Source organism: Arachis duranensis, chromosome 8 (genome assembly GCF_000817695.3).
Source record: "Arachis duranensis cultivar V14167 chromosome 8, aradu.V14167.gnm2.J7QH, whole genome shotgun sequence".
Classification (NCBI taxonomy): domain Eukaryota; kingdom Viridiplantae; phylum Streptophyta; class Magnoliopsida; order Fabales; family Fabaceae; genus Arachis; species Arachis duranensis.
Window position 1 is genome coordinate 24,975,215 of NC_029779.3, and position 23,653 is coordinate 24,998,867.

General features: G+C 33.7%; 4 protein-coding genes across 4 annotated transcripts; 2 read left to right on the plus strand and 2 right to left on the minus strand.

Annotated features, from left to right (window-relative positions):
• Positions 1–804: 804 nt before the first annotated feature.
• Positions 805–2,607, minus strand: LOC107461413 (zinc finger protein WIP2-like). The gene is made up of 2 exons (XM_016079897.3): positions 1,974–2,607; positions 805–1,367 (listed from the first exon to the last, which is right to left on the minus strand). Exons 1-2 carry the CDS (start codon positions 2,460–2,462, stop codon positions 900–902), a joined length of 957 nt encoding a protein of 318 aa, XP_015935383.3. The 5' UTR covers positions 2,463–2,607; the 3' UTR covers positions 805–899.
• Positions 2,608–7,093: 4,486 nt separating this feature from the next.
• On the minus strand, positions 7,094–14,530 carry LOC107461493 (outer envelope protein 80, chloroplastic-like). The gene is given in 16 exon segments (XM_016080006.3): positions 7,094–7,573; positions 7,814–7,883; positions 8,418–8,565; positions 8,676–8,791; positions 8,868–8,946; positions 9,038–9,108; positions 9,229–9,369; positions 9,465–9,618; positions 10,085–10,120; positions 10,451–10,532; positions 12,675–12,765; positions 13,041–13,110; positions 13,190–13,287; positions 13,521–13,603; positions 13,686–13,779; positions 13,918–14,530. Coding segments are annotated over 16 exon segments (2,040 nt in total). The 5' UTR covers positions 14,470–14,530; the 3' UTR covers positions 7,094–7,418.
• A 329-nt stretch (positions 14,531–14,859) lies between these two features.
• Positions 14,860–17,335, plus strand: LOC107461501 (uncharacterized). Its single transcript, XM_016080016.3, has 3 exons — positions 14,860–14,961; positions 15,272–16,727; positions 16,971–17,335. The coding sequence occupies exon 2, from the start codon at positions 15,363–15,365 to the stop codon at positions 16,683–16,685; it is 1,323 nt and encodes a 440-aa protein (XP_015935502.1). The 5' UTR covers positions 14,860–14,961; positions 15,272–15,362; the 3' UTR covers positions 16,686–16,727; positions 16,971–17,335.
• Positions 17,336–18,478: 1,143 nt separating this feature from the next.
• LOC107461372 (ADP,ATP carrier protein, mitochondrial) lies at positions 18,479–20,145 on the plus strand (the record flags this gene model as incomplete). Its single annotated transcript, XM_016079850.3, has 3 exons — positions 18,479–18,706; positions 18,797–19,159; positions 19,625–20,145. Coding segments are annotated over 3 exons (888 nt in total), but the record flags the coding sequence as incomplete, so codon positions are not given.
• Positions 20,146–23,653: the final 3,508 nt, after the last annotated feature.

Sequence of the window (23,653 nt, forward strand, 5' to 3'; positions counted from 1 at the left end):
TCATTAGGGTGAGTCTAAACATAGTATTGATTAGAAGAAGATGAGTAGTGAGTTATGAGTATTGTATGTGTAGTGCAACTTTCTATCTATGTTCTCAAAAGCTTCATGGCCCCCAATGCAACTACATATATTCTCTTTATTCCTTTTTCCTTTTTCCTTTTTCATCTTATTAATAAAGTTATTAGTTATTAATTGAGTACAACAAACACTACTCACCTAATTATTGATAAAATGTACGTCTCCTTTGTTAGTTCTACTAGCTATTTGGCTTCTTATTTGGTTTGTTTGATGTACTACTCTTTACCATTAAGAACAACTAATAATTAAATGAAGATGATAATGCTAGCTTACTAGCCAGTAGAAAACTAACTAACGTTTCCTTGCATGAAGATTCTTACCATGTTGACCATTTCAAACTCTTTGCACATCACATCAAATCAACCTAAAATGTTGGAAACACATTCTTTTGGACACAAAAGCATGTGTATATTTTTTGGGCCTCAATTTAATTAATAAAAAGAATTTAATTTTGATGTATTTAAAATATATTTTAGACAGTTATTCGATTAGATTTATGAGTTTAGATAGTTTTTTAAATAGTATGATTAAAAAGTAACTATTTCTCCTAATATAACAATATACAATTAGTTATTTATGTAAATTTTTTTATTGCATGAAAATTAAATTATTATAAAATATCATAATAGAGAAATTTGAAGCAAATCTGGCTAACTAACTAGGCAATATATATCAAGGCATGGTAATGGAATTGAGAAATGAAATTAAATAGAAGGAAGAAATGTATTTGGCAAGAGTGAGAGGGATTCGGAAATTGATTAGTAATTATAATCTAGTCCAAAATGTAGTAGTTGAAGCATAAGGGAAATGAAATTGATTAATCAAGTATGATGATGATGAGTAGTAGAATTAGAAAGATGATCATTTTCTTGGTCAATTTCAGAGCCAGGTTCATTATCATCTTGATCAAGAGAATCAATGCCATAAGCCTTGTGACCATTCCCAAAGGCCTTGATATGATCCTTGAGAGACCTCTTATGCTTGAAATCAGAGCCACAAGAACAATACCAAAGCTTGCCACAGTTCTTCTCATGAGTCCTCCAATCACCTCTCACAGCAAAGGCCTTGCAACACTTCCTGCACATGAAAGGCTTGATTCCATGCTTCCTCTTGTAGTGTGTTTGGAGGGTTCTGAAATCTTTGAGAGGCTTGGCTCTTGGATGATCAATGTTGTTCTTACACCCTGGTGCACAGCAGTAGCATGGAAGCCTAAGCATTGCTGTTGGTTGTGTTCCCCTTAGTGATTCTGGCCCCTTCCTATATTGTGATCCATGCCCCCACATATGCATCTGCTCCATCCATTTTCATGTTAATTAATGTGAAAACTCGCATACAGTTGTCTAAATATGTCAAATCATGCGACGATTTGAGTCACTAGTTGTTGCTAGCTAGCTAAGAGCTAAGAGTACTCATCACTCACGTGAAGCAAAATATAAAAGTGTAACAGTGAAACAGCACTTAGCTTCAAATTCGGTGTTTTTATTTTAACTTTGCCGGCAGAGTAGCGATGAGTGATTTTGAGTCAGAAAAAGGGGGATGGAGATAGAGGCGCGTCGTTTTCAACATGTTTGAATACCCATCTTGGGATTAAAACATAGAATAAAAAGTTTTCAGTCACGAGTGTGTAGGGCATCCTTATAAAGAAACACTACTACTTCTTAGCTTCACTCCCACCCCCAACATTATTCTACATACATACATACACCTAGTTAACTTTATCAAAACTCGTTAAATCAAATCAAATCAAATCATTTTCTTTGTTTGATTTCATAATTAAGCCCTAGAGGAGAAAAAACCCTAAATTACATGGCTGGACTATTTATTATTAGATGCAGATGAATGGATTATAAAAAAGAATTAAATTAAAAGCAAGAAATAAAGTAGAAGGAAGGTACCTGCATGTTGTTGTATCTGTTGAAGGTCTTGAAACAAAGGGGGCAAGAGAACTGTGTTGGACCAATCAGAATCTGAGCCGGTGTTGGGATCCAATATTGACCTCGATTCATCGAATTCGAATCAGAACCTCTTCCTCCTCCTCCTCCTTCTTCTTGTTCTTGTGACACTGACGCTGCTGAAACTTCTTCTTCGCATGTCATATTCTTACTTCTTGTTTCTGGAAGCCCTAAGTGCAAAGCCACCGTCACACTCTCATCGCCGTCATCTCCTCTCTTGTGCTTCTCCTTCACTTCCATGGCACCAAACGAAGATTCCAGATCTTGAGGCCTACTACTCGTACTCCTGCTAGGGCTTAGCTTATTCAGGAGAGGAAGCGCTTCTCTTCTCGGTGGAGACTCGTGATTGGAACCAAAAACATAGGTGCTGCTTGGAGAATTAAGGTCGAACCAATAACCATTGTTGTTCAAGTAGTAAGGATTATTTGTCATGATGCAGAAGAAGAAAGTGATCAAAGGAGGTAGTGTGTGCAAAAAGACACAGTGCTTTTTTAGATTTATCAAGAAATAAAAGTAGATGGAGGAGGAAACAGTGTTTGAAGGGAGACAAGAGAAATCAGTTGCCAACTGTGAAGTGTGACTTAACATTGCCGATCATAAATACTACTTATATATGTTAAAGCCAACCGGGTGGAAAAAAGTTTATACAAGAGACAACATATCGATTAGTAAAATTGATGGTTGAAAATCGTTAAATAATAGTTTAGTCAAATATTAGCTATCAAACTTTACATGAAATTAACTGTGCTGAGTTTTCGCTTTATTAAAAGATTAATACATTATAAGAAATGAATATTGTTGTGGGTCTAGCTAGCAGTAGCCATAAATAGTTAGATAAGAGACAAATTAAAGCCATGGAGTCATCGAAGTTGAAGTCTTCTCTCTTCAAGACTGCCTGTTCTCTCTCATTCCCATTCACACGAGAAGCAGAAACTTCCTTGCTTTGTAGGTTGTAGCCTCATCAGGGTGAAAATCTAAGCTTAAAAACATTAAAAACATAAGTTTATAACTGCGTGTCTTACAATATATACATATATGTCTTTCCTTTTTCAATCACTCCTACACATTTTACCACCATTCCCTTTATTTTATAATTAAACCTTTTTTTACTTAAATCAAATAGTACATTTATTTAAAATGAATGAAATGACTTATATATTGTATTTATCATTGAATCATGTACGCTGTAATAACTAAAAGAAATGTTTCAATCAATCAATTATTTGTTACTATTAGAAAGAAAGGTATATATATAATAACTCATTAACCAAAAAATCTTAAAATGTAATTTAAATTTAGGACAAATTAGTTTTTAACTCGTTAGGTTAAAGATATCATGAGAAAAAAAAAGTATAGCTCGGATTAGGATTCATTAATAAATTAATAGTAGTAATGGAGGAGGTAATTAAGTTGACTAATTATTGTTCCGAGGAAGTAACACATAAAATGTGATGTTTGGTAGCCACCATTTGGTGGGGGAAAGGAATGGAATGAAAGAAATAAATAGTTAGGGTTTAAAGCAGCAAAAGCATTGGTTTGCACGCTCTGTTCAGTGACTCAGTTTCCGTGTCTCCGCTGCAATGACCAAATTCAAGTAAGCCTTGTTAATTAATTCTTCACTTTCACCACAACTACTGTTGGATCTACCTTGTCTTTCTCTTCTCTTCAATCCTTCTCTCTTCCTCTTTGGTCAACTTGATGGTTACTACTTACTACTATTAGTAAAAAAATCATAAATATCATTCATAAATATGTTGTTACTCTTTAACATAAACAAATTAAATATAGTTCTTATGCATTATCGTTAGATTGATGTTAAATTTTTAAAAATTTAGTTGTCAAAAATATATTTAAATAAAAATAAAAATATAGTTTATTCTAAATTTGAAATACTTTATCTATGATATGAGGAATAGTTTATATTTCTTTGCATAAAGTAAAGACATTTTTTGAAGAAAAATAAAAGGTATGTACAGTGGAATTGAAACCCCATTTTTATAATGGGATAAATACAAAGTGGTGTAGCTAAAGTTGACAGAAGGATCGACTAAAAATCGTTATTCTCTCTCTCTTTCTCTCTCTCTGTGAATTATACAGGAATCACAGTGAATCTAAGTTTGGATCTTTGCCAGCAAAAGGTTCACACAAAAAGAAGGAAGTGGAAATTATTATTATCATGACCAATTGACCATATAACAAAGTTTGTTACCTAAAAAACTTTAAAAGGCTGATGAATATATATGGGTTTCAGTGGCGAATTGAATGAAATTATTAACGTGAATAATGCATGGTACGGTTTGATTTTGATTTGAAGGATTGGAATCCGATCCGTTATAAATATCCTTTCGTGGAAAAAAATGTGACTAGAAATCACTCACTCCATTTTTTTCCTCAAAGGAATCTTTTTAGTTTTCAACTTTACCAATTAAGAATGCATGGTTAACTTTTTCTTTTTCTTTTTATTATTATTATTATTGTTATTATTATCAACTGTGTAACTGCTTTTGCGTGTTCACTTTAGTTTATAGTATTGTCGCTGTATTTTCATACTCTACTACCGTACGTACCAGGTGGCTCTACCACAATCTAATGATCAAATACTATTTATAGAAGATTCAATTCAACAATGCAAAGTGTGGTCTTTTCTTTATCAGAAATCATCAATGTATATTTTGATCCTGTTGATGTGTTCATGCTCCAAATGGGACTAGTGAAGGATATACTATTGTAGTAATTGATTACCTTCTCTGAACACTGTACCATATAATTTGATGACCACCTACACTGTACCCTAACATATCTATCTATCTTAGGTCCTAATAACTACTATACTGCACCCTAAAACATGCCATATACTCCCAAATAATAGTCCACATATATCAGATGTGTCTCAAAAATTTGTATATGCTTTCCAAAAATTTTCAATTTTCTAAAAGTAATTTTTTTCTATTATTTGTAGGTTACGAAAAATAATATTTTTTTTTTTTTTCGCAAATTATGAAAAATAGTATACATTTTTTTCCGTGATGTATGTCTGTTTTTTTAATTTTTCACAAATTACAAAAAAACAGATGAGTTTATATCCCTATATATTACTTTAATCACCTATTTTAGTATATTACACTAACTAAATAACCATTTGAAAATGAATTTTTGATAATGTGTATATATATATTTTTCTTTGTTTGTTACTAAAATTACCACTTCATAATATACTCTCAAATAGTATACACATATCACATATGTAAATTCTGTATAATATGAATGCAAAGTATATTAATTTTTGTGTGCATTCGGTTTAGTAGAAACTAAAACTTAGTTATTGGTCACCAAAAGTTTCTGTTTTAGTATTATATCTAAATATATTGATAAGTCAAAGAAAGAAACAGAAGGAGTAATGTTATTGTAATGCTAGAGAATAAAAAAAGGTCCAAATTTATCTTATTTAATATTTATTAATTTTAGTAATAATTAATAAATAAATGTTAAATAAAATAAATTTTAATTATTTTTAGTTAATTTTTTTGTTATCAAATATCTATTATAATTGTTATTTTATAAATGCGATGGTAAGGGAGAAGATTAATTTGTGGGTGAGTGAGTTGGAGTGTGAAGGGTGTGTGAGTGTTGATGAAGTTCAAATGACAGGAATTGGCAATCATGTAGACGTGACAGAGAGGGCTAGGCAACATGAATGATGATGGGTCAATGTGTTGAGAGAGAAGTCTATGGTGTTGTGGTGAATGGTGCAGAAGAAATTACTGCAAGGCCTTGAGGAGTATTTTGCTTTTCTGAATAATGCATGGTGGACAAGGACAGTGACAAGGGGAGCTGAAAGACCTTGTCATAATCATTGCTCATGTTTACATACACTTGCAATTATTGTTATTGTTTTTTTACCCTCAACTCATGCTGGGAGAGTTTCACAATTTAAGTGCCTAGCTACACCTTTCTAATTTTGTTCAACGTCAGACACGTATATGTCATATTTTCATTATTGCACCACCTTAGACCTTAGTTATTTTATTTTATTCTTAGATCTTAAAAATACTAAACTAATGAGAATTGTTTAATTATGTTGATACAATTGATGAGAGATGCATAGTTGAGAGGAGGCTAAGAAGCACCATGTCTTTTTTGTGCAAGAACAAATGAACAATGTTACAACTTACAATGGTGGGCTACGAGCTTTCCAAGGTTATGTTTAGTTAGGAATCACCCAACTTTCTTATTTTGGTTTTTTGTCATTACTCACTCGCAAGTTGCAAATTCTCTTTGCTTGTCTATGTTGGTGATTGCCAAGTAAATGTCGTGCACAGTTTACTAGAGTCTCAATATTTGTTGAGCACAAGTAGTCTACTCACGTGACATGGTAGAAATAGTGGGCCACATGCATTAAAAATTCAAATTAATCTTTATGTATTCTCTTTCTTCCCAAAGTAGACATGTATAAGCTGGCCCATACAACTTAGGAGCTATGAATATGATGACCCTACACATTGGTGATTGGCCTACCAGATAAAGTTAGTAAGTATGCAATTTAATTGATTATATAATGTGAGAACCCAGCCATGTTTGGATGAGAACCATGTCTCAAACTTCTCAATAATTCAGGAGCTTCCCCCCAAAACTCAGAAAGCATAATGGAGGGATTTGGGGAGTGAAAGTGACAGAGATGGAGAAGTTAATATACGGAGGGAAGTAGTGTGTGTGATATTCTTTTTAGTTTTAGCATCATGGATATTGAACAGTAAAAGGATCCCCACATAAATTAATAGAGTTGTACTTTGTTATTGGTTATGGGATTGAGTTCGCTAACACAAACTGTCAGCATTTACTGTCCTGACACTTCCGCGGAGTTTGCCATCTTCCTTGTCGGATTGGGTATCTCAACTCATTCACATTCTTTTGTTTATGTTTGTCGGCAACCCTTATTATATTGTAGCCACCCAAACACAAATCATAAACAATTTTAATCTTATTTTTACTCGATAACTCTCAATTTAATGTTCTTAGCTTGAGAAATTAGTACCCCCTTTTTTCTTCCTCCATTGTCGTACGTAGGAGAAGTGCAGAACATTTATCTGGCTCCATAAAGTAAACAAAGTTGTACACGAAACCCTCTTCAATTTAGCCAACTACCATCTTCATTGGTTCTCTACAATGTCCTTTCACGTGTTCCAATTGGAACGTAGACTCAGTGCCAGTGTAGCAGCAGATTTCAACGCATAAACATAGGAAACCCAGATCAACCATTTCGTCTGAGCAATACAAAACGCTTTCACTGCCTTTCTTTTTTACCAAAAAATGATACACTATGCAAGCTAAGAATTGGATAAATGAAACAATTAAGAGGTGCTTGTTAAGAATTGTTCATGGGAAGAATGTTCAGTTTCTGTAGCCAACTCCGAAGTGAAACCTCTTGTCTTTCTTGTCATTAAAGGCATACTCAAGGCGCAAAGGACCCAAAGGTGAATCCACACGGATGCCAAACCCACACCCGCATCCGCTTCCAGGCTTGAACCTTGCACCGGCAGGGTCACCTAATACAAAACCAGAACTCCATTGAATATGTCTCTAGTTGAAGCAAGGCAAGAATAAACATCATTGCCATATATTTAGTGGCTACTATTTAAAATTTGGTTCAAGACACATGGCAGGTTGAATCTTTCTATTAAAATTAGAAGGATGGTGGCATTCATGTTCACTGGGTAATCTCCAAAATATCATCTCGTGTAATATAAATAAATAAATAAAAGCAAACAAAAGAAATCAGGACCTACCAGGGACACTTGGGCCTGTTCCAAAATCAGTTCCGTAGTCAGAAAATAGAACACCTTCTACCGGCCCAAACTACAAACAGTGTAAGCATCAGTGAGTCAGTTGGCCAAATATTAAAAAAAGAATCAGTGAGTCAACTATTCCCCAACTATACAATTTAGGAAATCAAATGCATGCACCCACGTGCACACTGCACAGGCACAAAGCTTCCACGATCACACAACCACGTGTACACTCCAACTCAACTCTTATAATTTATAAGATGCATGCTATGATGCCTATATATATTTGCCTAACTTACTAAAATGAGATAAAATTTAATATTTAAATTTAAAAATATAAAAGTAAATTATTTTTTAATATTTAAAACTTACCATAAAAGGTAACTTCGGCAATTTCGACACCGAAGTTACAGGCACCAAAGAATTGGCCAATCCCATCAGTATTCCCTTTGGAACATTATCATCTATTAACAATGGTTTTGTTTCCTATTTCGAATTTTACACTGAAACATTTAAAGGATTCCTAAAGATGGTGCATGCCATGAAAATCAGGATAAGCACAAGAAGCTTAATTCATTGGGCAAGAAAAAGCTTGATGATGTACCATTGGGAAAGAAATTTCTCCAGAGCCAATAACATATGATCTACCGGAGCCCACTGCACCTTCATCATAGCCTCTCACACTGTTTGTTCCACCAATTGCAAATGCTTCATAGGGAGGGAAATTTCCCATCACATGACCACCAGAAACACTAGCACAAAACAGTTTTAAGTCGGGAAAACAAATGAGATTTGTCATTCTGCTTTGATATAAAGAACAAAGCATTCATCCTCCTTTTGATGAGAAAGGTAGGAATCGTACCTTAAGTTAAGGCGAGCAGGACCTATCTCAATGCCCTTCCTAGCCCGTGCATTCACCCTAGTAAAGGATAGCCATTCAGGCAAAACAGGAAGCCCCTGCTCCATGTTAAGGGCAAACTGCAAAACAAGAAAAAAATCATGAATCATAGAACACAAAATTAAAAAATGAAGAACCATAGTATGCATTACAAACCATAGAAGATCCATGGTCACCCGAACCAGTGTAAACAGTCTCAACTTTAGCCAGCAATGTGTCGTCATAATTATTGCCACTACAAAGAAAAAATTGATAGAATTAAAAACCACCACAGAAAATCATCGTAGCTATACTTCAAAACGTGTTGCATGCACTCCGATTACAACCTTGCAGTAAGAGGACTGCTGTATTGATCCTTGATGATAGGAACCCCTTTGTCATCACGGACTCCAGCATGCTGGTTTAACACACCATAAAAGGAAAAATTAGAGTCAAATAACACAAACTAGACAATGAATTAGAAATGACAATATTACTACTCATGTAAACAGCTAAAAAAAGGTTGTCAATGAAGCACCTGGAAAAGAAGTCCTGCCGTGCCACTCCATTTTGGTCTGATTGGTCGACTAAACTCTATACCACCTGTGATGCGGCCAATGGTCAGGATAATGTTGCCATCCCGATCACCATGAACCATTGTCCCAGGTGTTCTTGAATTCTAAACAGAAAATAAATGAATATAAGAACACAGTCTATTTTTTCTTTATCATCAAAATCAGTCTTTGGTATAAGACAAATGAAACTTTGGGCTACCTGAATCATTATTGTTCTGGATGTTCGTTTATCATCTCCTTGAATCCAAGGGTCTGTGTAATTTATATGAAAAATTGAGTCAATCTGACCCCTCTCTAAGGAAATGTTTAGTTTCTGGTTTCTCCCAAAAACATTCCTATGAGAATAGGCAAAGCTGCAAGAGAATAAAAATAGATTTTACTGGACATCAAAGTGTAAACCAGTCATAGTCAGACCATAACATACAATATGAAAATATACACCGAAGCAAAAACAATTTTACTCTGTTCACAAGGGGAAGAACATACATAGGCATAACAAACTGAGATAAGCTAGCAGGAAGATGTTAATATCCACTAAATTTCTATATGGCCTAATTTCTGTTGTCTGCAAAAAATAGAGGAGAGTAATCTACTTTTAGCTTCAAGTGCCATGTTTAAACATTTACAAGTGTCATAAACAATAGATAGTAGTATATGCATATATGGAGCAACCAGCACAGCTATATAATCAAAAAGATAGTTTTGATTGCATGTAAGGAACTGCAGATGTTGATTGATAACATAGAAGGAGAGCATAAGATGCCAAAAGACGAAATATTAACTCATAACTTAATCTATCAGACAGAAATATCAGCTCACCTTCCAATGAGTCCATTCAGTGTACCAGCTGTAATCCTGCAGGCACAAATAGTTTAATAAGCAAACGGAAAAGTTAAGTTGATTTCTCCTGCTGTTTTAGAATAACAATTATACCATCTTAAGTGTGTTTCACCATTATGGAGTTGTACAAAAGGATGTACTCAAGTGTGTATATATCCATAAAATAAAATACAACAAGGTATTGTCCTTTCACTTTCACGAAATTTTAAAGTAATGCAGTTTACAGTCATTTATAAAATTACAAGTGAGATTAGGAAATGTCATCAAGTCTCGAGGTTGTCAAAGTAATTTATGCAACTTTATATGAATTTCATTAAAACAAATATTTGAAGTGGTCTCACTTACCCACTTGATATTCCACCACCAGCAGAAAATCCCCCACTAGGACGTTAGACCACATTCATCACCATATCAACCTTCCCTGTATCTGTAGCATGCCAAAAGGGGGAAAATATTTTAGATATTACCATGCATCTAATCGGGGAAGGAACTAAAGACATTAAAAAAGATAATCTCAATTCTTTAAAAGTATATACATTTCACTATTTCCACCTTAACAGCAAGAACTGAGGTGCAGTTATAAGTTGATAATGCACAAAAAGAAATACTTGGAAAACAATTAAGTCAATTGTAGAACCCTGCAACTCTCAACTCCTGTTTTAGCACTATTACTGAAGGAATAACTTCTATTTTCAACAATGGAATAACATCCTTTTTCTATTTCTGGCCTTCTAGTAATTTTGACACTTTTTAATTTTGAAATGGGGATGAGTGGTGTAATGCGGCATTATTGGGGAGTATGGTGTTTGACGCCGTTGTGATGACAGGAGCACACAAATCAGACCCTCCGATTTGCGTACTAAATCCACGTGTCGTGCATGCAGCTTCCCCAGTCTACCCGTGATCTCTCTCCCATCCCTTCGCCATACACTCCAAACCCACCCACACAACACAAACCCCACATACTCTCCTCTCTTCTGTGTTCTTCAAATTCATCTTCCATTCGAAGTGCAGTAGCAGCAGCCAAAAAAAATTTAATAATGCCTAAAAGACCCAAAATAAAAGGCCTTGATCATCCTGAGCTTCACATTGTTAATTATCTCATTCATCCTAATTATGTAAATTATTATTATTATTAAATGTTTTGATTTGGTAAAAATAATAGTGACAATATTAGAGATTAATGTTTTTATAATGCTTAAATGATAGTTAATATTGTTAACAATGTGATCTATGGAATTGTTAGAGATGTATTCCATTATTTAGTTAATAAATGTTACCGAGATAGGAAATATAATTTTAGAGTATTTAGTAATCATTATTAGAATTATATTTTAGATATATTAAAATTTTATTAATTAGAGTTAGAAGCTAATTGTGAAATTTATGTAAATAAATTTTGAATACTTTTTAGCAATTAATGAGTTAATTGTTATTATAAATATATTAGTTATGTGTAATGAAAATTAGATATTTTTAAATTTTATTATTTTAATAATTAATTAACTGTTGTTAAATATTTAATTAGTAATTAATTAATTGTTGTTGAATATTTAATTAATATATATTATTAGCCGTACGTAAAACTGTAAGTTAACAAATAATTGAATTTAGTGTAAATTTATTATTATTAATAAATTTAGTGTTAAATATTAATATAGTGATATTAGAGTTATTTAGATACTTTTTAAGATTTTTGGTTATATAATTAGTTAGTTATTTTAATTCATTAATTATTATTATAAATACATAAGTTTAGATATTAGAAAATATTAAAATTTAAAAATATTTATTTTTCATTACTCATAACTAATATATTTATAATAACAATTAAATCATTAATTACTCAAAAATATTAAACATTTATTTTACAGAAATTTCACAATTAGCTTCTAACACTAATTAATAAAATTTAAATATATCTAAAATATAAATTCTAATAATTATTACTAAATACACTAAAAATATATTTTCTACCTCAATAACATTTATTAACTAAATAAAGGAACACATCTCTAAGAATTCCACAGATCACATTGTTAACAATATTAACTATCATTTAATCATTATAAACAACATTAATCTCTAATATTGTCACTGTTATTTTCACTAAATAAAAAATTTAATAATCATAACTTACATAATTAAGATGACTGAGATACTTAACAATGTGAAGCTCACCTCTTTTATTTTGGGTCTTCTGGGCATTATTAATTTGTTTTTGGCTGCTGCTGCACTTCAGATGGAAGAAGATGAATCTGAAGAAAACAGAACAGAGGAGAGTATGTGGAGTTTGTATTGTGTGGGTGGGGTTGGAGTATATGGCGAAAGGGATGGGTGAGAAAGAGTATACTGGGGGCAGCTGCATGCATGACACGCTCCGATTTGTGTACCTTAATCGGACCGTCCGATTACTGAACCATCAATTCGGACCATCCGATTTGTGTGTTCCTGTCATCACAACGACATCAAACACCATATTCCCCAAAAGATTATACTACAATTTGGCAATATTTCTTACAAACTATTCAACTTATCTTAAAGCACATTTTTAACATTTAGGCATTACCTGCTGGTTGAGGAATAATGCTAACATCCTCCATTATCCCCATAGTTAGTACAGTCTCCACATCTCTTTTTCCCTGAAGCATGCTGTAAACCTGGAATACTATTAATTATTATCCAAAATGCTTATTTAAGAATGGAAATTCGAGAAGACATGTTTTGCCAAAGACTACGAAATCATAGGTAAGATCAGAATTCCCCCCTCAATGGACAATCCAAAAACCATTGAATAGAGCAGAGAATGCTGACCATAAGCTTGATAAATCAATGCTATAATTAGCTTATTTATATTGGGAAAACATATTTATTTGGCCTGTATCACAGTTTTGCACAAAATTTCCAAGCACCCAGTATTAGGTTAAGTAAGTACCTGCCCCTTCTTGGTTGTAATTTGCCTCAGTATTGTTTCTGGTTTTGTCTTCCCTATAGTGGGCTCACCTCTACAGATAGGAAAACACATTACTAACAGAAATGCACTATGTTTTTTGTGTTCTGATCAATTTGAAAGAAGGTGCTTACGTCTTCCTGTCCAGACACCGTATGGAGATATTGTTGACCTCAGCCTCTGACACTTGCAATCTCAGAATACCCCCCGAGAGAATCTCAACTGCTGAAACCTACAAAAATTATCAAGGCAGCAAACAAAAAGAAGATGAAAAATGCCAATGGTAACACTGGTCAGAGCATAAACCTAGCAAAGTTGAAGCATATAAGTATGATAGTATGGGCAACTACGACAGTGGATACATGAAATGGCTCCACATTCTGGGTTGTGACTCAACTATAAGCAGGAAGTTCTTATTATTAAAGCCTAAAGTCAAGTCTGAACAAAAGTTAAGGGTAATTTTACCATAGCAAATAGACCACGCTCCATGTACCAGCCATTGATAGAAGAAATTGCTTCATCCAGGCGCCTCAGGTTGATAACTTTTCCTGTACAACATTAATATGTAAATTTGAATACATTGAAAAATCATGTACAACAAGAAATGCGAAACAAACCATAACAAGTTACCATATCCATCTCGAAAGGAATCCTCTAAGAACTTAGCCGGAAGAACATTAGCTCCGTCACACACCAACCCTTTGAACTCTTGATTTGGTTCTACCTTATTCCACAAGAAAGCCATTACCAACAGAGTAATTTAACATAAAAAAATTTAAAAGCATCCATCGGAACAGAATGCAGATAAACATTAATTCTCACATTGCAAGAACAAAGAAGAGTATCGCCGAATGCCTAATACCTGAAACACCAATCGGATACCATCGCGCGTGTCAACGGCAACGGGCATGCAGGAACAGAAGTAGCCACTGTTGATGATGCGATGCACATCTTCTTGTACCTCACGCACCGTAAGAGCCGAGTTCGCTCGACATGCTTTGAGTGCTTGCAGCGCCTCCGCCTCAAGGTTCTTCCTCTGGAGCTCCTCGCCGTCCTTATTCCGAACCAGCACCTCGCTGATCAGAACCCTCTCTTCGCTCTGTCGAACCGAAGCAGGAGAAGAAGACGAAGAAATCCCCTTGAGCTGACTTTCCTGCGGCTGAGTCGAATCGGCAAGTGACAGCGAAGCGGAGCAGAGAATCGGAGAGGACGGTCTCCTTTGGCCCGTGAGGGAGAGCGTGGCGCAGCATAGGAGTACGGAACGAGTCAACTCGTTAGAGTGAGAGTTGAAGGAGCGAACGAGTTGAGCGATGTGAGAACGCGCGGTTTCCAAGGGGCATAGGGGTTTGGGAGGAGGTGGGATTCTAATCGAGGAAGAAATGACGCGAACGTCGTCGTTTCGAGGCATTCTCATACAGATTCCGTTTTGAGACTCAGCTACAGCCAAGAGCCGCAGCTCACTCTTCTTCCTTCTTCTTCACTTCACCACTGACGATGAACGGAAATCGTTATTTTTTTTGTTAGGATACGAGTTATTGGGCCGAGTATGGACTCCGGCCCATTTAACCCAAATTAAGCGCTTCTGTAAATTGTTCCATTTCATGGCCCATTTAACATTTAAATACTGGTTATTATATGAGCATTGAAGGTAGCAACAATTAATTGGAATTGACATTAAAATTAAAATTAATTTATTAATTGACTTTTAACTGTTAAGTGTGTGTTTGGATTACCGTTTACAAAAGAGGAGTTTGGGTCAAAAACTTAAAAGTCTAAAAAATGTTTATGCATCTAAATGAAATAGTGAAACTGGGCTCATAAGTTGGTCCCCTCTTCGCCTTCGTTTCTCTGACTCGGTTTGGTTTGCAACACTGTGCCACTGAGCGTGGTCACAGGTCATTGCAAGGTAAGTTCAACATAGTAAGATCTGTTTACCTCATGTCCTATGTTGTCTAATGCTCTTCAAACTAATGCTTACTAACTTTGTCTTGGGATTTTCGATTTGCACTAGGAATGAATCTCTTCTTATATCTTGTTGACCTTGCATGTCCCAAACACCAAGCTACTTATGATTTCTACGCTTAATGTCTCTGTGTTTTTTTCTTTTCTTTTCTTTTCGTTTTGATGTGTTGATTCTTGATTGTATGTTCCCCGCCCCCCCCCCTCTTGAGATTCTGCGATGCGTATGAAGAATTGATAATCACAATCCATTTCAGATTTCAGCTTGTGTTCTTGCCTTGTACTGTACAAAATTGGAAATAGGGATCCCAAGCTTGAGAATTAGGGTTTGGTGATTGTGTTCCAGGGATGAATAGTTCTGGTTTGGGAGGTAGTTTTTTAGGTGGTCCTGGTGGGGGTATCTTGGACCTCGAAGTGCCATTTCATAGACACCAACAACAATCCCAGATGGGTCATCCGTCGGTGACGGGACAGCATCACTTGAATATGAGGACTGATCTGGAAAATGATCACCCAATTGGCCTCATGGAACTCAAAGGGTCGAATGCGGGGGTGAATTTTGGTAAAGGAAAGGGAATTGCTTCTTCTAATCCTGCCAATAGTAATGATTTGAGCGATGATGACGATGCGGAAGATGGGAATTGCGAGAATTTTGATGGTGGGAAGAGCAAAAAGGGGTCTCCTTGGCAGCGAATGAAGTGGACAGACAATGTGGTTCAGCTTCTTATAGCTGTGGTGAGCTGTGTTGGGGACGATGGCACCATTAATGGCACGGATGGTCATAAAAGGAAATCCGGTGTCTTGCAAAAGAAGGGCAAGTGGAAAACCGTCTCCAAGATAATGATAAGCAAGGGTTGTCATGTGTCCCCGCAGCAGTGCGAGGACAAGTTTAACGACTTAAATAAGAGGTATAAGAGGTTAAATGATATACTTGGAAGGGGAACTTGTTGCCAAGTGGTTGAGAATCCTACACTGATGGATTCGATGCCAAACCTCTCGGCTAAGGCAAAGGATGATGTTAGAAAGATACTGAGCTCAAAACACCTGTTTTATAAGGAGATGTGTGCCTACCATAATGGGCAGAGGATACCAAACTTCCATGATCTTGACTTACAAGGTTATTCTTTGGATCATGGCAGGGACCCCAGAGATAACAATGCCTCTGAGGATGAAGCTGAGGATAACAATGAAAGTGATGATGATGATTTGGATAATGCACATGGGGATGGAGAGAGGGCGGATGAGTTCTGTCATAGAAGAAAATCGAGCGAGGAAGATTTCCATTTTTGGCCACAATCCATTGAGATGGATAAATTTGAAGTTGAAATGGCAAGGGTTTTTCAAGACCCAACGAAGTCAGTGAGGGAACGAAGAGAGTGGATCAAGATAAAGATGTTGCAGCTTCAAGAGCAAAGAGTGAGCTACCAAGTGCAAGCACTTGAACTCGAAAAACAACGATTTAAGTGGTTGAGATACTGCAGCAAGAAGGATAGAGAGCTGGAGAGGCTGAGGTTGGAGAACGAGAGGATGAAATTGGAAAATGAGCGCAGGGTCTTGAAACTGAAGCAGAAAGAGCAGGAAACAGATTTAAGTAGGCCTGAGATGTCCTTAGACCCTGCTTCTCTCGGAATTAATAGACCGCAAGGGAGGGAACATTTCAACTTTAGCTGAAAGCATTGTCTCCCCGGTGTTCATCATCGTTGCCAAAACAATGTATGACATGAAACTCTTGTTTATAATATGTTTCATAGCTTATTATTACGGTTAGATAACATGTCAAATTTTATGAATAGAGTTTGACATGGTAAATAAGTGATATAGTGATAGTCATTGTTCTTGAGATTTCAACTATGTTGAGAATTGAGCTAGCTCAGCAGAACCCTTTTGAATGAGGCACTCATTTAAGAACAAACAAATAATATTGTCAATTTATTTTTCTCATATTACCTTTTGCAGTGCCAAGCCAAGAAGACATCAGAATTGAGAGGATTGAGAATAAACGTTTTCCCAGTATTCCACAACCATGTAATGACTGTGACTCAGAAATGGATGAATGTTTCCTTAAGACACTTGAGCTTTGTTTTGACTTTGTATATTGTCAATACATTTAACATTTTCATGACTTAGTTTTAGGTTCTGTGACTGTATATTTTGTACAGTAAAAGGTTTGGTGTCAACTGTATACAGTAAAAGAATCAGTTACCAATTTTATTTGTATTAGCTTTGCTTTTGTCAAGAAAAATTTCATGAAAGCATGTATCCACTTTCTCATTTCTGTAATTGAACCATGATAATCACGCCATTTTTGTTTTTGTCAACAATGTTTTGGAACATCTAGATGCTTTTTGTTATGTTACGTATGCTGCCAATGTTCCTAATAATATAGTTTTTATGTTATATGACATGGTCTATGAAACGTATTCAAATTTGTTTTCTCCACCTGGGAAAGGTGTACTATAGATCTTAATCTGCGGAATTAGACTTTTATTAATCTTCAGGGTTTGATAAATGAAATCATTTTATTTTTCTTTCTAAAAACACAAACATAAAATTGGATGTCTAACATCAAAGTAGTTCCATTTTCCAACGTTCTAAAATCTAAAAACAAAGTGAATCCCATTATTATTTCAAGGCTTTATAGTAGATATGATGCAATGAAAGACTAGTCAATGAGAATATTAGATTTTTCCAGGTAACAAAAAATCATTTGGAAAGCGCGTAAGTTGTATCACAGAAAAAAAATGGGGTCAAATATAAACAGGAAAAGAGAAATTTCCATGACAACACCTTTCCAATTTTCTAGGAATATAAACAGGTTTACTTGCGTTTAATTTTTTCAACTTGTTGATTCTTCAACGCAGTAGTTGCGCCTACCAATACCATGCATGCTTGAAAGCACTCATATTTATACGGTTATAAAGGAGCTAATTCTTCATCTAAGCTAAGTAAACGAGAGAAAAGAAAACAAAAAAAAAAGTGGTGTCTTGTTCAAAATTCCAGAATTCAAGGACATAAAGGTACAATCTCTCTTGTATTCCATGGTTTGACTTCAACTTTTCTGTTTCTTAGTGTATGTTAGAGTTGTTTTATGTGTTCATACATTAAATGGAATTTACATTGAATCTAATAATGAATGAAATATGAGTTGATATGATATTTTACTATTAATATTACAACTACATAACATGTATAATTTCATTGAATTAAAAATTTACAATAGTTCAGAAATAACTCCAGGCACTAACATATATATTCTGGTGCAGCAGTGCAGGTTATTATAGTTTGTTCTAAGAACACTACAATTTACTAAGCAGTGATGGCTGGTAGGAATCATCAGCACCCAACAATGTTGCAAAAGTTTCCTGTTATGCAGCATCAGCAACAATTTCCGTATGGAACCTACTCAAATGGTGGTTTAAAGTATGCTATGACATCATGCAAAGCAAGTTCCTCAAGTGACCACTAATTTTCTCATGGGAGGAGTGTCTGCTGCAGTTTCCAAGACTGCAGTAGCGCCGCTTGAGCGCGCAAAGCTTCTACTCCAAAACCAAGATGAGATGATCAAGGCTGGCAGGCTCTCCGAACCCTACAAAGGCATCGGAGACTGCTTTGCCAGATCGATCCGAGACGAAGGGATCACTTCACTATGGAGAGGGAACACTGTCAATGTTATCCGTTACTTCCCAACACAGGTTATTTTATTTGCCTAATTATTTTCATGTGCTTGAACTTTGTATTGTAATAACTTGTTACACAAGTAATTGTATAAAATTCTGTCACAGGCCTTGAACTTTGCATTTAAAGACTACTTTAAGGTACTATTCAACTTCAATAAGGACAGAGATGGGTACTGGAAGTGGTTTGGAGGTAACTTGTTATCTGGCAGCGCTGCTGGAGCTTCGTCGTCAGTGTTTGTTTATTCGCTGGATTATGCTAGAACTCGGCTTACCAATGATGCCAAGGCTGGTGGACAGAGGCAGTTCAATGGTTTGGTGGATGTTTACAGGAAGACCATTAAATCTGATGGCATTGCTGGCCTCTACCGTGGCTTCAACATTTCTCTTGCCGGAATCATTGTCTACCGGGGTTTGTACTTTGGAATCTATGATTCTGTTAAGCCTGTAATCTTGGTAGGATCATTGCAGGTCAGTCATTACTCCATTACTATCCTTTCCCCTGTTAAGAATTACACTAATGTTACATATGATTCTAGTTCTAGTTCTAGTTATACTATTAATGACCTGTTAGTAATTAGTATAGAATAAAATAATGGTTGCGCTCGATAAACAAAAATTATTTTAATGATTAAGAATAGTATTATTTGAACATAGTTATTATCGTATTCTGTGTCGACATATCATCCATCCATTATTAAATGAAACCAGAGTGTGTACTTACATTAAAAGTCGTACCACGTCTAACGGTGAATAAATCGTAAATATGACGATGACTATTAAAAAAAATTATTTGGGAATTAAAGCCTTATGATGTTTCTTTCAACCTAAAGGCCTACACACCAGAGTTAAATTAAATTAAAAAACTATTTGTATCTGAAATAAGTTACACATACCATGTGTTTGGTTTCATTATTCTTGTTATGGATATTACAGGATAGTTTCATGGCAAGTTTTGCTCTGGGATGGGTTGTTACAAATGCTGCAGCATTTGCCTCCTATCCAATAGACACTGTCCGTAGAAGGATGATGATGACATCAGGAGAAGCCATCAAGTATAAGAGCTCCATAGATGCATTCTCCCAAATTCTGAAGAAGGAAGGTTCAAAATCACTCTTCAAAGGTGCCGGTGCTAACATCCTTCGCGCCATGGCTAGCGCCGGCGTCCTTGCCGGCTATGACAAACTTCAGATTCTTCTCCTGGGAAAGAAGTATAGTTCTGGAGGCTCTTAGAATTCATTATTGTTCTCTACAACAAAAGATGGTGACGAAAATTAAGTAAAACAACCAATTACTCAATTCTTATTAGAATTTGTTTGTGTCAACTTTTAGTAAGTCATTTTGCTTGGCATTGGTTTAAATAACCAATTATTTCTTAAATGGAATACAATTTTCATTACGGATCAATATATATATTGTTAGGTAAATTATATGGTAAAGATGTAAGTTTACAATTTTTTTTTTTATGGGATGAAGGAGAAATTAAAAAAAATAGGACCTATATTTTGAATAATAATAAAATAATAAAAAATAACTATAAAAGGAATTTATTTTCTCTCTTTATACCACTTCAATATGGATTATAGAATGCGCATGGCCTCTCCTTTTTTTTTGTACCTATGCCATAAATGCTAAATTTTATTTTTTGTCTTTCAGTATTCCAATAACAGTCTTGATGATTTTAACCTAAATAAATAAAAGTAAAAAAATTTAAAGAATAAGCGCTAAATAGTATAGCACATTGCTTATCATTTGACAGCTAATTTTTTTAGTAACGGAAAAAAATTGTGTGTAATTCAATATCATAATTAATTTATGTGTTTTTTTATATAGATTTTATTTTTTTATTTTAAATAATAAATCGGACCAAATTTTCATAATACACAAATAGAATAGTCCAATTTGTCGTGAAATAAAATTTTGTTCGATGTAAAGTAAATTGGAAAGTCCGATTTGTATGTTTAAAAATTTTTTTAATGCTGAAATATAAATCTAATCTTTAGATTTGTATATTTAAAAAAATTTAAAATAAAAAAAAACAAATATGAGAGTCCATAAAAAAAATACACTAATTTTCACATTGTTAAAAAACACCAGCTCAACTACAACACAAAAAATAAAAAGCGTCATTTGACATGGTTGCCTAAGAGAAATTACTTTCTTACCATATAGTTATTTTTCTTCCAATTTGGTGTATCACATATGGTGGATCTAAGGATCTTAGTGTGATTAACTTATTATTATATAGAATGTACATTACACTTCAGAAGATAGATAATAATAAATCTTATTCTCATCATGTTTACGCGGAGAGATACAAGGAGGGAACATGTGGATTAGAAGGGAGCATCAATGGTTTCCCCTTAATTAACATTCTAAGTATAGTTATTACAATTTCCTTTGCTGCCCAAACCGACAAACACTGCCAAGCCTGCAATTTTATTTTTCAAGTCACAACATATATACACATACAAAACCCTGCATATATGGTGATTCAAATTAACTAATTAAAAAGTAAACACTATCATTCTCATTACACACACCATGTCATATGTATAATTGATAAAAAGAAGGTTACATGCATCTGCATTCACGGGATAAGTGATGAACAGAAATAAGAAATACTAGCAAATATATAATCATACATTCATAGTTGACTTTGCATTATAGTTTGGTTGTAGGATCCAAAATTAAGAAGAAAAGTTGGTGGATTAAATTTTGAGCAATGCTACATGGCCACAGGGACGAACATACTGGGCTGAGTAGAGGCTTCGACTCCAGTTTTTTAAAAATAATAATAATAATAATAATAATAAATTATTAAGTAATAATATTTAAAAAGTAAGTAATTAATGATTTTTAATATCTAAAAAGTAAATAATAATATTTAAAAATTTAAAAAAATATTATTATTAATATTTTTTAATTAATCTTTTTTAAATTCTATAAAGTAGATTCTTTTTATTTTTGTGACTGTCCTTCTTGATTCATTTGGTATTAATTCTCTCTATTTTAACTACTACAACTGAGAGATTTTTTTCAGTTCAGAAACAAGATGAAAGATAAATTTTTTACTAATTATCTTTTAATTATATTAAAAAAAATTACTGAAAAATTTGACACAAATTCTATTATTGATTCGTTAGTAAAAAGTACATACATGTTTTTTGTACTTTAAAATATATTTTCTATCAGTATATTTTTTGTGATACATCTTACATTATATAATTTTTTGTATAATTTTTTAATATTATATATGTTATTGGTCTCCATAATAATATTTCTGGATCCGACCCTGCATGGCCAGTAATAATTTGCACCCATATTTAGTTATTTTACAGATGTTTTACATACAAAAAGCGTATAGTTTGTACATATATTTATTAGAGTTTTGCACATATGAATCAATATATTTTACATCCACATTTCTCAGAATTTGTACACATAAATTAATAAAATTTATTTGTTAAAAATAACTTAATATTTGTACTAGCCAATTCATAACAAAAAATACTAAAAAATGCTAGTTTCTAAGAATTTCTCTTAAATTTTATCTGCACATATTATATATGGATTATGCTATGTGTATACCGAAATCAACTATCAAGATTAGTTATCAGTATAAAATATATATTAAAAATAATTTAAACCATACATTTATTTATATACAAATATATTGATGACTAATTTTAGTGGTTGATTTTGGTGTACAAATAGCATTTTTAAATCTTCATTTAAGATACCAAAACTTAAGAGTGCAGATATAGCAGCTAGCCATTCCTGTATTGAACATTATTCTTTCTAATCTTTATCTAAAAATATTAGGTAGTAGTAGTCTGAAATACTGAAAAATCTTGCAAGTCAAGTAACCAAAAGATTCCAAAAAGTAAGACTCAAATTCATCTCGGGTAGTAGCTATAATTAGTGTTTCTAAAGTTTATAGTTATATACTATGATCATTACCCTTATAAATCAATAATATTTCGTCCATGATGCAATATATAAATCAGTCAAAGTATATAAATCATCTGGTATAGTATATAATATGGCATTGAAATTCTAAACAACATGATCCGAGATAACAATGTATCAGCAACAAATTAGCCCTGCATCACGTCTAAATTAAACAGATTACAACATATACTTTAGTAATTAATTAATGAGATTAGCATGTGCAGTTCTTCCAATTAGATCAACCTCATGTATGGTAGTAAACCTGCACCATATAATTTTATTGAGTTAATTACTGTAATATAGTATATGTAATCACATGACATGAGATATATAAATGGTTCACAAGGTCAACCTTTGAGCAGATGATGAAGAATTAATATAGGTCCTTAATTAATTCCCTTAGCTTATTAGGGGAACATGAAGCGGTAATTATAACAAGCAAGTAAAATTAAATGTTATCAAGTAAACATCTAAATTAATGTTAAAACAAATTTCAAATTGAATACTTTGGTCTAAAATAAATTTTTATTATTCTAAACAAATTCTTAAAAATTACTCTCATTAGATAGATTAGTGATTCTATCATTTTTAGTTAAATTCTTAATATGTATATTAGATAAATAAATTTTTAATAACTTTTATTGTAAAATAATTATTAGGCCTCTAAATTAGCGGAAAAAGAATCAATAATTTGTCTGATAGAAGTACATTTTAATAACTTTGGAGGATATAAATTTATTGGGAGACAAAATGTTTGATTAAAAATTTCTTATAATTAAAAGTTAAAACAACTTGCATTAATAGAACTACAGATTAGGGAAGTAAATGCACTTATTGGGTATTATTTAACTTCAATTCGTACATATACTTATCGGGGATGCTACACATCCATATAACCATATAATCAAGTTGGCCCAACACTAAAAAAATTCAATACTATTAAATAAAACGTGAAATACACGCGCCCAACACACACGAAATTGTCCAATGCTTCTTCTCCCCCACGTTTTC

Coding starts and splice junctions, on each gene's coding strand:
- LOC107461413 (XM_016079897.3), bottom strand. CDS start 2,462: ATGACAAATAATCCTTACTACTTGAACAACAATGGTTATTGGTTCGAC. Junction 1,368..1,973: donor ACAGATACAACAACATGCAG/GTACCTTCCTTC, acceptor TGGATGGAGCAG/ATGCATATGTGGGGGCATGG.
- LOC107461501 (XM_016080016.3), top strand. CDS start 15,363: ATGAATAGTTCTGGTTTGGGAGGTAGTTTTTTAGGTGGTCCTGGTGGG.